Source organism: Trypanosoma rangeli (assembly GCF_003719475.1).
Source record: "Trypanosoma rangeli strain AM80 chromosome Unknown Tra_15.4_contig_00400, whole genome shotgun sequence".
NCBI lineage: Eukaryota > Euglenozoa > Kinetoplastea > Trypanosomatida > Trypanosomatidae > Trypanosoma > Trypanosoma rangeli.
Window position 1 is genome coordinate 1 of NW_021706146.1, and position 15775 is coordinate 15775.

Below are 15775 nucleotides of genomic sequence, written 5' to 3' on the forward strand. Positions count from 1 at the left end.
ATCCCGCGAGAGAAGCGGCTGCAAGCTTCCTCTTCCACTGGGGGCGATGCGAAAAAGGGAAGGAAAACAAGAAGAAACAGAAAGTTTGAAACGCGGTTTCGCCCCAGCGCCGAATTCACCCCGGCAAGCGTGGGCGTGGAAGAAAAAAAAGACGGAGACTCCATACAAAACGGGATTTGTCGAATACAGCCGTTTTTGCGTTTATTGTGTGAAGAAGGGGCGGCCCCGCCGCCAGAAGATTGTCGTTTTTTTTTGTTTTGTTTTTTTACGGCTGTGAAAAAAAAAAAAACCCATAAAAACAAAGAGGCAACAGGGATGCGAGCGCCAAACGGCACAGTGCGAGCAACCAACTGCAGCTAAACCCGTCTTAGGCCACAAGTCTGCCCTGCACAAGAAGATCGTAGAGTTGTTGATGCGCGCTTTCCCCTGCTGCCTGGATGGTCTCGGTGGCTGTTTGTAGCAAAAGACGGCGTCGCATGAGTGCGCTCCGTTTCTCGTAGAGGGTGTTGAAGAGATGCGGAACTGCAGGGTGGCTTCCCAGCCCCAACCGCACCATGTGGTTGGCCAATTCGACGACGAGCATGAGGTCGAGCTGGCAGCTCCCGCAGTTCTTTTCGTTCCCAGGGCGCTCCGCCTCAAAGATCCACAGCAACGCGTCTGCGCACTGCTTTGCAAGCGCTCGGTGCCGCGAGGGGTTTGCCCGAAGACAGGCTGATAAAAGAATATTAATGTTTTGGGCTTCTTGCAGCGTTGCGCCATCGTGGGGCGCCTCATTCGCCTCCATCGCTTTTCTGGCACACAAAAGAAGAAGGGCAGTGGCGTGCGCCACCTCTTTTGTCTCCAGATACGAAAGCAGCTTTAAAATGCCGATACAATGGTGCAACTGAAAGTGTAGCTCCTTTCCTTCGGAAAGAGCCACGACGCGCTCAAGAAACGTTGAGATGACATCCGGTTCCAGGTCAACGTGGGCGACGGCAAGGGCCTCAGCAAGAGTTGCCAAAACATCGGCATCGCATTTGTTGCTAATTTCCTTAAAACGCTGCGACACAGCTTCAAACAGAATGCGAGAACGCACGCCACACCGTAAAAATAGCCGCGTCAGTTCTGCAAATGCCTTGGGGGAGGTCTGTGGAAAAAGTGCGGCGGTGGCGTGCTCTGTCATGCACCTCAAAATGTTGTACTCGGTCGAGCTCCTCCTCGCGATCAGTTCGAGCACGGCCATCATTGTAGAGAGTGAGAGGGCTGTGTGGTGTGCCGCCATGTTCTGCAGCAGAAGATCGCTAGTGGGGTCGTTAGGAAAGGCTTCGGTAAGGCATTGCAACACAACCACGGCGTTGCTTGCGACAGCGGGAAGCGAAGCGGGATCACTTTGCAGTATGTGACGGACAAGTGCAAGAAATACCGGCCGCGCGGCCGTGAGGCACGCTGCTCGAACGGTATTGTCACACGACGCGTTCACCCCGCACCGAACGAGACGCACTACAAGAGGCAATGAAAACTTTAACTTCACGTCTGCCACGCGTGCCAGGAGCACACCAAACAGATATTGATGACTCACCCGCGCCGCGGCATAACTCTCCAGGCATTCAACGACCTCCTTGGGCCCCAGCAGTGGGCGGAGCTGAATGGTACGAAGGATGTACGCCTTCATAACCCGGTCTTTTAGATCACCGTAACGCTCCGCATCCAACTGAGCGAACCCCTGCAACACAAGTGGTAGATCCGACGCCGAGCACTGCTGACGAACTCGCAACACGACTTCCGCAAGGGAGATCGGAAGTTCTTGAAGAAACTTTAGGTCATCCTCAGGGAGAGTGCCGCGTAGTTGTTGCAGCCTTGTAGCAATGCGTACAAGAATGCCAACTTCCCCTGGTGTTAACGGATGTTGAGAGTAAATAATGCGCCGCAGGATTGCTGGATAAGCAAACCTAATGGTGTCTTCCAGTTCGCAAAGCACTTGCAGCGATGAAATTGTCTCCGGCACAGACAATAGTGAATTCGCCGCCCCCGCCTCTGCCGCTAGACGATTTCGGAGTTCAGCAACCGCATCGCTGTCTGACGGTACATGAAATGTCACGAAAGACCACAACACGGCTGAAATCTCCGCTGAAAGGAGCAACGGCCCTAACGCTTGCACGACGGAGAGGTACCGTGCTGTCAGCTCGTCCTGTCGGAGCTGGCAAACCGCAGCGGCAGAAACGAGCAATCGCGCGGCTGTTCTGCTTGCGTACCGTCGCTGGTCCTCTGTACGGGCCAATTTAAACTGCCTCGGCGCTGCCACTGTCACTGCGGCGGCGAGTTGATCCAACAGTTGGCGGGAAAGGTGATGAATCGTATGGGGCACGCACATCACAACCGTAATCTCACTTAGGGCGTCGAGATCAAGCGTTTCGTTGCACTCCACATTCTCACTGTTTTGCTGCTGCAGAACACGCGTCAGTGTGGGGTCCAACACGTCCGTGCGAAACGCTCTTAGCTCCGTTGGCTCTGCCTCCACTGCATACTCAGACACGAGTCGGAAGAGAAGACTCACAATGGAAAGCACCTGATAACGCCCTTGAGCCACCACAATATTGCCACCGCGGCGAATAACCGCCGCAATCGGCTTTAAGTGGGCAGCAACGACGTCGTTGAGAAAAATACTGCAGTGCCGCAGTCCAGGTGATCCAGGGTGACGTGCGACGCCAAATTCCCGTTGCTTCGCCGCCACATGCGAGACAAGAATATTCATCCGTATGACCGTCTCCGATAACGATGCAAGGCTGGCGTCGGAAGCGCCAGAGGTGAGTCCCTTGACAACCATGGTATGCAGTCCAACGAGTTGCTTCGCTGTCGCCCCATTCATGCCGCATGCAGCCACATAGACGGTAAAGCGTAAAATTTCCTGCAGCAACTGTGCCGCCTCCTTTTGCTCTGCATCACTCATCACGCTGGCACGTTTTGTTTTCGCCAATTGTCTCTGAACCGCCTCTACAACACGTGGAACAAAAAGCGCCGTCACCTCCGACAAGGAGCGTTCAACCTCCATAGACGTGCTGCCCCACTTTTGTTCTGCCCGCTCGTGTTGGCGTCGTCCTGCGATGCGGAAACGCCCAACAAATCCATCAATTAAAAACAACAGCCCGTCAACAAGGTAATGGTACGAGCCCTCCCACTCCAATAATGCAAGCAGCCGTGGGAGCTGCAAACTGAGCTTCTTTTCCTCTCCACGCACAAGGAGCTCTACGGCGGTTTCAAGAGCCAAATAAAAAACAGTTCCAAGGGGTACAATGGCATCACCTTCCCCACCCTCCTTGTACTTCACACGGGTGAACTTTTCCAGTAAGTCTGCAAGGGGCTTCAGCCCCTCAACGCAATCTGTTGGTGCCACCCCTGCACGATTCTCTGCCCGAATACGCGCCTCGATCAGAGCTGTGCTCTCCGCTGTGAGCTGCAAGGAGAGCCGAGTGGGCAGCGGGGAAAGAGCAAACGATCGTGAGAAAAAAGCAGCAGCATGTAGCAGCTCAAGCATCTCCATCGCACTATGTCCAACGCACAGCCCACTACTCAGCACCGCCTCGGGGTCAAACCCAGCGGAAAAGAGCCCGTATGCGATATTCGCACGCCTCGATTGTGGAGACGGCTCCTCCGTTTCGTTTTCTTCTTTTTCCTCGGCATCAACGCAGACATCCCCTTCGTGCCTAAGAGACGAGATTTTTACCACCCGCATGTTGTGAAGCATCTGCTCCACCGCAGCGTCATCGGCGCGCTCACAAAAGAGTGCCGCACCTGTGAAGATAGCTGCCTGAACAGCCTCGCCAAGATCTTTTGAAGGTAATGCCCGCACACGTTGTGCCATTTCTGGGGTGCAAAGGACCTCCGTAAATACGGCCGGCCGTGCCTCCACAGCACAACACAGTTTTAGAAAGCAGTCAGCTGCATTGCCTTTCAAGCGTTCTCGTAATAGTGGAGAAAGGGCGGTGTCCACCATTGCCAAAAAGCAAAGAGCATCTAGCAAGTCAAACCCGTGCTCTTGCACCTGCTCCATGCTACGCTTCAACGTTTCCTCGGATGAGTTGCGATTAAGGTAAACGTCGATAGACTTCTGCAATTGGGAAGTTCCCCGTTCCCATGCTTCCGCGTGTGCAGCGTACATTTCTACTTCACTTGCCATTGCAGAAGTAAGAAGCACAAGGGACATATTCACCACACCCTCAGTTAGTGTTCGTAGATCACGACCAGTTGCTTCTCGGGCTATGTCGGCGGCGGCGGAGACGGTAACTTCTGCAAGTAATCGTCGGGTGGTCTCCTCTAACCATTCCCTGTGTTCAAGGGAGCCACCTTTTTTCTCTCCTCCCTTTTTCGTACCTCCTTTGGGTTGATCTGTCGTCCTTGCTGCTTTGGTACTAACCTCAAAATAATTCCTCCGGAGTTCTAAGGAAAGCCACATCAGTGTGGTCCGCATAACAGTCTCATTTCGCTCGCCTTTTATGGTGGTATTTGACTTTTCATGCCAAAGCAGCGTCGCGGCTTGCACAAGATCCTCCATAACTGCCTCGTATACCGGAGTACTGCTGAAAGCACTTGTACGATACACTCGCAGGAAAGCCACGAGGGTTGAGAGTTGATCCACGCTACGCACAAGCTCCACTGCGTTGAGAACGACCACACCATTTCTAGAGGGGGACTTCTGTTGGTAAACCTGCAGCACGCCGTAAAGTGTTGGGTATTCCTCTGGCATCTTTGCAGCCCGAGCGAGGAGTGCAGCAAGAGCAGCGGCACCAAGTTGGGCTCTTCCTTTTTTGTTGGCCGCCACAGGGGCGGAAGGCGCGGCATTCTTAGTTTCGCCTTGTGTCTCCCCATTCTCCATGTCCTCCAAATGCACATTTGCACACACCGCCCCCCACTCCTCCACAACACGAAGGACGTCAATGGTGAAGTTTGCGTTGGCAGTCTCACCCTTTTCATCGCGTGAAATGGGGGTGGGTCGTTTTACTGCCTCGACTACAGGTCGCGCCTCCTTCAGCTTCTTTTTTGCGGGGGGCAAAGAGGAGGCCCGAGACCCTCGCGGTTTTACGCTTTCGTTGTCAAGGCTTTCCTCTTTGGCTTTTCGTTGCCGGCGTCGCGGCAAGACATCAGTCACCTCCGCTGCCACCGATGCAGCAGCCGCTCCCCGTGCTGCCGCCGTTGCTCGTCTCTTGGGTGCCAGCTGCAGTGCTGAATAGCTCAGCAGGCGGACGCCGCTGTTGCAGGCGACACGCGCCGCGGGTGCAACCCTTGAGAGGGCGCGCCGGCCAAGCATGAAAAGCATGAGTCGCCCACACGTGCCTCGTTCTTCGTCACTTTGTCCTTCTTCACTTCCTCCTTCCCTCCCCCAGTGCGTGTGGAATGAGGATCATGCCGCCAGACATCCAAGCACGCAAGCAGAGCCACGCAGACAAAAAATAATGGGATGTAACGAAAAAGAGGTTGCAGGAGACAAAAAAAAAAGAACAACAAACAAACGGCGGCAATAACAAGCGGAAACACACAAAACAAATCGCGACCTATGTGTACTAATAAACAGAGCCGCATAACACCAGTGATTAAAGCAGGAAACATGACACGCAGCAGTACCAGAAACAACAACAACAGCCCCAGCCAACACGCAGGCCCATACCAAAGCCCAAGAAACATTAATCACACGCTTCCTACGCACAGTGAAGCTCAAACTTCCAAATAAAGGCGTAAAACAAAGATCAATTGAAGAAGAAAAAAAGTATGGTGACTTCATTCGACGTTCACTTTTCACTTCGTTGGGGCCAATGAATTCGCCCGTGCCGCAGTACAGAGCGCACGTCCGGAACAACCAGCAAGGATTCCAACAAGGGAATAAGGGCAAGCAAAACGTCATCGTCTGCCTCATTGTCTGTTGTGCCCACAAATGCGGGTGGGAAAAACGGAGGCAAAATGAGCGCGTTATCTCGATTGGCCAAAACGCATTCCTCCACGTTGTCAACCATGACCATTAACTCCGGTGGAACTTTTAGGATGCGAAGATCCTTCACAAGTACTGTGCTATTTTCAGCTTCACCTTTATCAGACGTCTTGTTGTCGTCAGTGGCAGCGGTAGAACGCGGCACAGTACTTCTCATGCCACTCGTTACAGCCTCAAGGGCGATTATTTTGCAACGTTGCTGTGTGGGTGCCACTGCATTTATCGCACCTGGTGACGTCGTTTCACAGGATGATCCCACATTCTGTGCCGCACCGCGTTGTTCAGGCGTCCCCGTAAACGCAGCCCGAGAGACCTGTCCGCAATGGTGTCGGTAGTAACGACGCTTAATGAGTCTTTCTGGGTCCAGGCGACGAAGAATGGAGTCCGCGTACGGCTTGGTCGAAGATGTAAAAAGGGCAAGATTAAACAGCTTCGCTAGAGTACGAAGAAATAAATGTAAATGTGGCCTTTCCCAAATAAAAAAAAGTTCCGCCCCTGTGGCGGTCGGAATAACCTCTGAAAAGGTTGGGGGATAACGGCAGGCAGACAGTTTTGTTGACACAAAGCAGAGTGTCTCGTCAAGGTCCATGATGAGTACTTTTTGGCGTGTGGCCTGGTAGGAAAGAACGTGGTGAGAGGTTATGGAAGCAATAGGTTGCAACGGCACTCTTGCACCCACGGAGCGTCCAAACTGCATCTGCTTACTGCTTTCGCGTCGATAAACAACAGTGGAGACAGATTGTAACACTTTATCGCCTCTGGCATCTGCTGAGCCATGAGTCAGGCCCAACAAGGCCGCCTTGTTACGCAGCGGATGACGTTGGCCACTGGTAGTGCTACTGTAGTCATCGGTGGTGAAGCCAGTATCGCTCTGGCGATCATCGTGTCGGGCGAGGGAGCGACCAGACGCATGCGGTGGCCACTGAGGTGCTGTGTGCCTCGTTGGTAACGCGGAAACCGTTGGCTGTTGAATGGGTCCAATAATGTTGTTCACAAGGTGGTGCAGGCTTTCCGAGTGGCAAAGATGATACGTTGGTGAGACAAGCGGTGTCGCACGTGTATTTGGCAGCCACTCCACGAGCTCACCCTTCTGACCACGCCGCACACAACGTTGAACCCAACATTCTTTGGGTGCAGCATCACCTTTACCTGTCGAGAACGGGTTGGTTTGTTCTAGCAAGGGGGAATTACCCCCCTGCCCGCCATTCTCTCGTGGTAGTATACTGTCACCAGATGATTCCCACAGCTCAAACGCTGTACAGCTGCCAGAGGAAGTGAGAGATCCGGAGGAATTAGGTTTGCGGCGCCGATACAGCGCAAATTCGGCTTTTTTTTTTTGAGTTGCACCAAAGGGCAAGGATAAGCAAGATGGCTTCGACCAGTGAAGAAGCAACCGAGTACGTAGAGCGTCTTATGAATATTCCTGCATGCCATCACACCGTCCAACAGAGCCTCCTGAAATAAGCAAAAGACACAGGGAAGGACTACGTTGAGTAGACGCTGCATGCAACCCATATTCAACAAATGGAGATGTGTAATGCTTACTAATAAAACCGGGTATATATTGCGAGATGCACTGCGTATCTTCTCTGTAGAAAATGAAGAGCGAGAAGAACCGGAAAACCCCCCCCCCCCAAAAAAAAAAAAAAAAAAAAAAAACCCGGAAAAATAATAATAATAATAATAATATAAATTACTAAGAAAGCGGAGGGCGCTGACATACATCGCAACATATTTTATCGGTCGATGCGTGACCTCCACTCCAACCGGGAAAACCCAGCCATCTATAACTTCACCTTAATCGTCATTTATGAAACTTCGCCTTCACTTTTTCTTTCCTTGAAGAAACGTTCCTCTCTCTTTTTATTTGTTCTTCCTGTCTTCGCCTTTTCCTCGCTATTCCTTTACACACTCCCCCTTCACATCTTCATTCGACGCTCTCTTGTTGCATGAAACGAAGCATCCCTTCATCACTCCGCGTCGGCGCCATAGCCAGAGTCCACCACGTCCAGGGGGTCCTCTGCCTGCCGTCGCATTGCCTCTTCACGTCTCTGCCGCTTTGCTCGCAAGCGTTCTTCTTTCATGTTTTCTTTTCGGCGCACGTTTTCGTCCTGTTCCGCCCTTCGCTTGGTCTTCTCGCTTCTCTTTGCGCGAACCTTCATGGCGTTTTGTGCCACCTCCGCCGGTGTCTTGCTCTCAAACCTATGAAACAGCACCTCACCGCTGGCAAACCCGTTTGTAACCTTCACAAGCTGCAGCGTGAGACGAGGACCAATCTCCTGGAGTTTAATGCGGCACTGCTCGCGGTGTTGGCGGAAGGGCTGAGCGAGTGGCACTTCCTCGCCCTCTCCATCCGTGTCGGACCACACATCTTCGCGGTCAAGAACATCGTCAATGGACTCCAGCGTCCCAAGCTTCGTTGGGCAGCGACGTTCAAGAAGTTTTTTGACTGTCTTACTGACGCCCACAGCCTTCGCATTAATAAAGTAGTGTCGCACCTCCACAACGTGCTCCACATGGTCGTAGTGAAAGAGACACACACGTTGAATGTCAGAGTTCTTCACCAACTGAATATTCACTGTGGGGAACATACCTTTAAATGTCGCCTCCAACAATGACACCTCAGGCCGTCGCTGGGCATCGGGGTGGGTAAAGTTGTTCAGCACGACAATGGGCGCCACCTCCCAGACGGCGTGGCTTAGTGACACTGGACGACGCTGCGTCGCGACAACCTCATGACGCAGCTCAAAAGAAAGGACACGGAAGCATAACGTCGGACCGTTGGCAAACCGCATGATGCGCAGTGACGTTCCATGCGGGGGTGCAGTAAACAACTGCAGATGTGACACACTAAAGGTTGAGGCAATGACCAGAAAGTCTTTAAGGGAACTGTTTTTGCCATGAAGATTTCTGCTGCTCCAAGGCAAAAACACCGCACGCCAGTCATGCATGAGGGCGCGAACGTTATTACCAACCTCGCCTCTGTAAATAATAATTGACTTCGGTGTTGACTTGTCCGCCTCCGTGGTGTCCACCGTCCCTGGCATCACCTTGGACTTTCCCATGTCGCAAGCCCGTATGCGTGTGTGTGCGCGCTACTATGCAATGGCTACTGTTTCTACCGCCGCAACTTCCTGGAAACTGTTGTCCATCAGCACCACCGAAGCAACACACACATAAAAAAAAAAAAAAACAACAACAACTACAACAATAGGGAGGTCATGAAACACAGTCAACCAACTAAGAGGATGAATGACATACCACCCCAGCATAAAACACAGCAAACACACAAGCACAAACAAAAATGTTTTAAAGATGCTACCATCACACCTTTGCCAACATAACGACTCGGTAATGGAGATGCACAGCAGTTGTATAGTGTCTTGCACTAACGCAGCCAGTAGCCCGGGTTTTGGACGGTGCCGTCGAGGAGAGTGCCGTACTGATTGGAGCAGACCCTGATGATATCCAAGGCTTCTTCTACGCCACGCATTTCGCCATTGAAGACGAATTCGTTCAGCTTCTTTCCGTCTGTTGTCTTGTAGTCACGCATCCACCGAAAAATAGTGTCCTTTAGCTCCTGTGGAAGCTTTTGAAGGCTCCCGTACATGTCACCTCCGTCAGACCGCAGCGTCTCTGCGATAATCTTCCAGTCCGTCTCACCCTCGTCAATAAGCCCCAACACACCAAGCACGCGCACAGCCCTAATAGATCCTGTAGAGAGAGGTGATTTGGAGACTTCTACAACGTCTATGGGATCACCATCGCCGGTGCACTTCGTCACAGCGTCCACCACCAGCGGGTTTTCCCACGTTTGTGGAGCAAAACCGTAGTTAAAAGGAATGTCTCCATACGTGTAGAAGCGCAGCGGTTGGCCCTCCTTCTTTTTTGCAACATCGTGTGCAAGGGGGTTGTAAAGTTCCGTCAAGTTTAACTCAATCTTCGCCCGCGTCCCTTTCGGGATCTCGCAGACAAATGTAACAATGGACGTGTCCGCGGCAGGATGCAGGATGAGATCGTGCCAAGCCGAGCATATCTTGCTCGCAGGCGCTGTCAATCCCTTCAACTTTGCCGTTGACGGAGCGGAGTTGCTGGCAAAAAACATCCGCCATGCATGAGTGCCTGGAGTCCCAACTTCCTGCCGTTTCCACCTCGGAAGCGCTGGTCCGGCACCGGCGGTGCACCACAGACATCTTGTGCCACGCATTTCCTCGCTACCGTCAAACCGCGACCCCAACACACACAAGAAATTGCAAGAATCGTCGAAAGAAACAAACACCGAGCACCACAAAAAAGTAAAAATAAATAAAAAATGGAGACACGACACTCATAAAAAAAAAAAAAGGAGGGGAGGAAACGCGCCCGCACCAGCATGACAGCTAATCTCCGTTACGTTTGCGCCCACCAGGGTGGCTGGTGGCTGCTTCTCCCTCTTCTTTCTGCCACACGGAGATAACAAAAAACAAAAAACTATCTCGCACGCGAGGCAATAGCCCCGCAGCACTGCTGCAGCGCCTGATACACAACACGAAGTACAGGCCAAACAATAAGCCACAAATATGAACAAACAAGTCCAACGGCGCGCCGCGCAAAGGGAACATAACTCAGCGCATACCACAACAAACAAAACACCTGAACCACCGCAAAGATGATGGAAAACAAACTTGACTTCCAGTACAATGCAGCCACAAGTGTAAGGATGGTGGAAACAGCGTACATGACAGCTGCCTCTAGGCGTTTGGCATCGAAGAAAGACCGCATCTGCTTTTGAAACCCCACCAGAAAAGCTGTGGATGTCACACAAAAAATGTTTCCTGTAGTGAGAAAGAAAGTAAACTTCTTCGGAAAAACGGCAACGGTAGGCGCAAAAAATGCTGCAATCGCGATAAAGCACAACCCCATGCCAAGAGTAGCAAAGAAACCCACAAAACGTTGCCGGTATGTGAGGGACGACAATTCTTGCAAGTCGTCTATCATTCCATTGCCTTGTGGCATCTCCATAATTTCTACTTCATCTGGTGGCTCATCCGTGAGGAGATTCCGCGCCTGGTGCTTAAAGTTGTCCCAGTAACGACCTGCACCGCCAAAGACAGGGCCGATGTTGTCCTGCGCCTGAGCAAGCAGCCCCGCCCCACCTGTGGGGCCCCCCGACGTGTGGCTCCCCGACGACAGCTTCCGACGTAAAATCGTGAGCTTTACCAACTAGGCTGCAAAAAAAAAAAAAAAACGCTGCTGCTGCCACAAAACAAGCACCATTACAAGTGGGTGCATACATATTTCACAGAAAAAAGGAGAGGCGGAAGTTTAGTACGGTTGTGAAAGGGCCCGCCAAACACAACATCAATATCCAACCGCAGATAAAGAGTAAAGCTAGGCGCACCCTCTGCGGAAAAACAACAACAGCAACAACAAGATAATCGTCACTCTCCAAACGCAGAGGGCCACCACGTAACAAGAAGCTCACACCCAAGCAAGAGTATAGAGGAGTTTTTGGTAGAAAACAAAATCCTGTTGGAGTACGACCACATGCATCCTCCCCAGTCAAGCGACCCAAGTTTCCAACCCACCCAAGGCCTACCCTATGGTTGTGAGGATAACTCCACCCATCCACTCCCCAGTGGTCAGGAAAAGCAGGTGCCGTCAACCCCGTCGTTTGCTTCTTCCCCCAAAGTGAGACCACATTTATTTTCCGCTGTGCACACAAAGCCACCACATGAAAGTGCGATAAACGCTAACAATGGCACGAGTAAGACGCTTTAACCGCCGTGAGAGCAACAAAAAGGAGATCATAGCGCAATAAGCCAGTGCCAGAGCGACACAGTCTCTCTACCTCGCATTCCCAGGAGTGGAAACGGCAGTGACCCCCACCTCCAACACCAGCAGTCCTCGGTGTATCCTCACGCAGTTTAGAGTCAGTGCCCCTCCCCATTCGCAGTAGTGAACACCACACCAGCATGGAAAAAAAAAAACACAATATCAGCCTTTCCGTATGTGTGCTCTTTTTTTACTCGTCATACGTCTCCCACTTCGGCAGCGGCAATGCATCTCCGTCTCGTTGTTTCTACACCTCCTCGGGTTGCTTGCTGTGCCACGTAGAAGACTCCACTTCTTCAGTGGCAAAAACAGTCACGGCCACATTATCCTGCGCAAAGGCAGTAGGGGGCAACTCTTCCTTCAGTGCCGCATTTTCAGCCGGATGCTTTAACTTCCGCTGCAAAAGTACACTATGCACACGCAAAAGTCGTTCCTTTATTTCTGAGAGTTGTCGAAGCAAAACTGCCACGTTCGCACGACATCGTGCAATTTTGGCGCTGTAAAGGCCTAATTTGCGGCGATGAACGTCGTTGAGAGCATTAAAATGCATTCGGGCCTTCTCTAGCTCCTCATTCAACGCCTCAATTTTTTGATGAAGTCGTTGCTGCTGTGCAACAACGCTCTGTGCAACTCTCCCGGCATCAACAACGGGCTGTAATAGTGCAGTTATGCCGTCCGTAACACTACGTACAGTGGAAGGCGAAGTGCATGCCTCTTCTACCACTGTCTCTGGCATTGTAAAAGGCCGCCAGGAAGGGCGTCACGCGGGTGGAGCTCCGGCCCGCCGCCCACAATGCCCTTCAGAATCCACACGCACAAATAGAAGCAGGACGCCAAAAACCGTGTGTTAGAGCGGAAGAAAAACAGCACGAAGGAGGACGCAAACTGCCCAGCATCCTCATCGAGTGAGTGTGAGGGGAAATTTTCACAAACACAAACAGGGGCTTGGAGTGAAGCAGCAAAAAAAAAAAAAAACTAAATCACAAAGGCCGAGAGAAAAACGGTGTTACACGGATCAAAAAGAGAGCTTCGTCTCCTTCACATCATGCGATAGTTATACATCCAAGGCTGAGGACCTTGACGAATGCCATCAAACGACGGGGGCTCCCTCATCTTATACTTTGAGAGCGTCGTTGTTACCTCCCCACGCGCCACCTCATCACCTTCACCATCGCCATCGGTGCGCAACGACAGCCGTCTCAGGCAGCGCATAAAGTGTACCTTCCCTCCCCAGACTCTAAGATACGGACAGTTTTTAATAAGCAACGAGAAGGGGACACCGTCGGCATGCGTACGAACACTAAACAGAGGGTCTAGCCGTCGAATGATACCGAACAGCTCCTGAGGCCGGATTTCCACCTCATCGTAAAAGTAGCAGACACCAGGGTCCTCATTCGACGAAGACGCGGACGCCCCCGAATTGTCCCTGGAGCCAAATGGTGTTACGACATCATTTTCAGAGACAAATTCAGCTGGAAGAGGGGGACCATACTTTAACACCGCGTCATGCACCAACGCATCAAAGCGCTCTTGAATGATGCTATTACCGCTAGTGGAATCTACACTACTGTACCGCAGATACTGCGGAGAAACAGAAAAAGAACGATGACGTTGGGCGATACCTGCATCGCGCGCGGAGGCTCTCACGCGAGCGTCATGCTCCGCAAGCGCTTCGTCCTGCTGACTGCGCAAAAACTCCACATCTGCATACGAGAGATCGCTGCAGCTAACAGATGGGGTCATTGCACGATTTTGATTGCGCTTTGCATCCCCTTTGATCCGCATTGCACTCTGTTTCGCCAGGTGGGTTCTACTAATGCGATATGTCGACCTCTGCGCAGGATTTCTACTAGTAGCTTTCATTACGGTCGCGAGCCGGCGCTCTGAACGCCATTGCCGACCTGCCCCGCCCAACAGACCACGGAACATATGATGGAAAAAACAACTCCTTACAGCAGCTAACAAAGACAGAAAGTAATGGAACAAAGCACAGTGATTTTTTTTTTTGTGTGTGTGCAAACAGTCTGAAGCAGTACTGTGGTACAACCTCACGAGTTAGACACGAAAAAAAAAATATTCATTAATAACGAGCACATTAAAACCAAAATCCATACTACCACCACTACTTGTCACAATAATAATAATAATGTCAATACTAGTTGCACACACAGAAAGGAAGTTAAGAAGTGAGGGAGTACAACATACCCAAATTCTTGGTCTTATTATTACTTCTCTTCGGCCTGTTGGCCCTCCCATTTGATACATCGGTGATGTCCCAGATGTGTTTGGGGTTTTTGGCAGGCCCCAGTGTATACGACCTCGTTTACGTAAGTCATTCGGTAAACTCACTGTCAGCGCCCTCTCGCTGAAAAGTTATTTCAAAAGTAATAAGTCCCACATTTTTCTTTGTTGCCTCCTCTTTGGAATGATTTTCATCACGCTCAGACATATTCGGTTTCTCTTCAAAAAGATACTTTTGTTCTACCCCTGCTGGTGTGTTGGATTTCATAACTAACGAGTGGACCCTTGAAGTCTCCGAGGCGTTTGACACGCACGCAAATGGATTGGCCATTGCACGTTGTACAGCCACAGGGCTCAAGTTATTACTGGCTGGTGGTGTTACACACATTCGATCCCAATCTCGCCGTGGCCCACCCTTCACAGTACCGGTTGTTAAGTCCGTCGCCGCCATTTCCTTCTCATTCTCTACAGGGGCATAACTATTGTCTTCGTAGTTATTGTATGAAGTCATTATACTGTCCGTTATGCGTGGAACCGGCTTTTCCACCACCTGTTCCTTTTCTCTCACAATAGAAACAACCGATACAGCAGCATGCTGACTCGCATCCGGACGACTGTAACCACTGTTGGGACTATATTTGGTCAGACGCGATGTGGTAGAATTTTCGTCACATAACTGCGTAGTGCCATCTTCCTTGGCTACCATCGAGGTGGCATCTTCCACGCGTAAATGTTTTACATTTCCCGTTGATAATAAGACACGATCCTCATCGTTCACCACATCACTGATTTCCACGCCGCTATTGTCGTAATCATAGGGCAAAAGCAACCCACTGCGACACTCCTCCGGTGCCACAAAGCAGCGCCTGCGAAGCCTGAACCACATAAACTCCCCACGAGAGAACGTCATGGCTCTGACCTTGTCTGGGTAGTACTCCTGGTTGAGGATGGAAGCAAGGTCAAGAGGTCGTTCGCACCGCTCAACCTCCACCTCCCCGGTGTTGTAGCGACGAATCAGTCCCAGCACCAACTGGCACTTGTACGACGCCTTACATAGACCATCGACTCTCGTTTTGAAGCGAGACACCAAGACGGCACGGTTTCCAATTCGCTTCTTATTCCCCACCTTGCATCCTGAAGAAACAATACATGCAGAAGTCGGGTTCGTCACATAATCCAACACCTTTAGATCACGTTCATTTTGCGAGGGATGCAGCAACAAGAAGTCCACAAGTCGCACATCTTCCTCTTTCGATTGAATGTCACGTGGAGCCAAAAACGGAGAACGGTAGCGGAGTTCCATGGTTTTGGAGGTATCCGACGTAAACCCAAAGGCGTACGCTGTCACATGCCTGCGAGCAGCACCGTTTTCGGTGCCCGTCTCTTGTTGAACCTTCCCGACATCCAACCTCACTTGGTCGATCAGAACCACCATGGAATGATAATCCCTTACAGGAACGGTAAGGGAGCCGTCGTAGTGAGCCACCATGGTGAGGTGAAGCGTAAGAGGCACGCCTGTCTCATTCTTGGGTAATTTTGGGTGCGACGGAAAGAGCTGCAGTGAAATACGTCGTTTTCCCCCAACCGCGTTGTACGCTTCGCTGGGGTCCGCCCCATTTTTGTCACACAGGTAGAAGGCAGACGCATTTTTAATGTACTTACTAAGTATCATGGACAGAGAGGGGCTAACCTCCTCTTTTTTGCCAGACAAACTTCTTTTTGAAAACTCTGAAGCAAGTTTGATTGAAGCCTTCTTGAAAACAC

General features: G+C 51.3%; 9 protein-coding genes across 9 annotated transcripts, besides 7 other annotated features; all 9 read right to left on the reverse strand.

Moving 5' to 3' along the window:
* The first annotated feature begins 245 nt into the window (after nt 1–245).
* Nucleotides 246–267: a microsatellite.
* A 100-nt stretch (nt 268–367) lies between these two features.
* Nucleotides 368–5290, reverse strand: TraAM80_08313 (uncharacterized protein; the record flags this gene model as incomplete). The annotated part of the gene is made up of 1 exon (XM_029385065.1): nt 368–5290. One exon carries the CDS (start codon nt 5288–5290, stop codon nt 368–370), a length of 4923 nt encoding a protein of 1640 aa, XP_029235068.1.
* A 469-nt stretch (nt 5291–5759) lies between these two features.
* On the reverse strand, nt 5760–6653 carry TraAM80_08314 (putative CTD nuclear envelope phosphatase 1A-like; the record flags this gene model as incomplete). Its single annotated transcript, XM_029385066.1, has 1 exon — nt 5760–6653. The coding sequence occupies one exon, from the start codon at nt 6651–6653 to the stop codon at nt 5760–5762; it is 894 nt and encodes a 297-aa protein (XP_029235069.1).
* A 476-nt stretch (nt 6654–7129) lies between these two features.
* Nucleotides 7130–7471, reverse strand: TraAM80_08315 (putative CTD nuclear envelope phosphatase 1A-like; the record flags this gene model as incomplete). Its single annotated transcript, XM_029385067.1, has 1 exon — nt 7130–7471. The coding sequence occupies one exon, from the start codon at nt 7469–7471 to the stop codon at nt 7130–7132; it is 342 nt and encodes a 113-aa protein (XP_029235070.1).
* Nucleotides 7472–7591: 120 nt separating this feature from the next.
* Nucleotides 7592–7649: a sequence feature (A-rich).
* Nucleotides 7621–7659: a microsatellite.
* Nucleotides 7660–7926: 267 nt separating this feature from the next.
* Nucleotides 7927–9021, reverse strand: TraAM80_08316 (putative peter pan protein; the record flags this gene model as incomplete). The annotated part of the gene is made up of 1 exon (XM_029385068.1): nt 7927–9021. The coding sequence occupies one exon, from the start codon at nt 9019–9021 to the stop codon at nt 7927–7929; it is 1095 nt and encodes a 364-aa protein (XP_029235071.1).
* Nucleotides 9022–9122: 101 nt separating this feature from the next.
* Nucleotides 9123–9134: a microsatellite.
* Nucleotides 9135–9158: a microsatellite.
* Nucleotides 9159–9167: a microsatellite.
* Nucleotides 9168–9344: 177 nt separating this feature from the next.
* On the reverse strand, nt 9345–10163 carry TraAM80_08317 (putative inorganic pyrophosphatase; the record flags this gene model as incomplete). Its single annotated transcript, XM_029385069.1, has 1 exon — nt 9345–10163. The coding sequence occupies one exon, from the start codon at nt 10161–10163 to the stop codon at nt 9345–9347; it is 819 nt and encodes a 272-aa protein (XP_029235072.1).
* Nucleotides 10164–10426: 263 nt separating this feature from the next.
* Nucleotides 10427–10957, reverse strand: TraAM80_08318 (uncharacterized protein; the record flags this gene model as incomplete). Its single annotated transcript, XM_029385070.1, has 1 exon — nt 10427–10957. One exon carries the CDS (start codon nt 10955–10957, stop codon nt 10427–10429), a length of 531 nt encoding a protein of 176 aa, XP_029235073.1.
* A 388-nt stretch (nt 10958–11345) lies between these two features.
* Nucleotides 11346–11368: a microsatellite.
* A 649-nt stretch (nt 11369–12017) lies between these two features.
* Nucleotides 12018–12506, reverse strand: TraAM80_08319 (uncharacterized protein; the record flags this gene model as incomplete). The annotated part of the gene is made up of 1 exon (XM_029385071.1): nt 12018–12506. One exon carries the CDS (start codon nt 12504–12506, stop codon nt 12018–12020), a length of 489 nt encoding a protein of 162 aa, XP_029235074.1.
* A 302-nt stretch (nt 12507–12808) lies between these two features.
* On the reverse strand, nt 12809–13699 carry TraAM80_08320 (uncharacterized protein; the record flags this gene model as incomplete). Its single annotated transcript, XM_029385072.1, has 1 exon — nt 12809–13699. One exon carries the CDS (start codon nt 13697–13699, stop codon nt 12809–12811), a length of 891 nt encoding a protein of 296 aa, XP_029235075.1.
* Nucleotides 13700–14102: 403 nt separating this feature from the next.
* On the reverse strand, nt 14103–15775 carry TraAM80_08321 (uncharacterized protein; the record flags this gene model as incomplete). Its single annotated transcript, XM_029385073.1, has 1 exon — nt 14103–15775. A coding segment is annotated over one exon (1673 nt), but the record flags the coding sequence as incomplete, so codon positions are not given.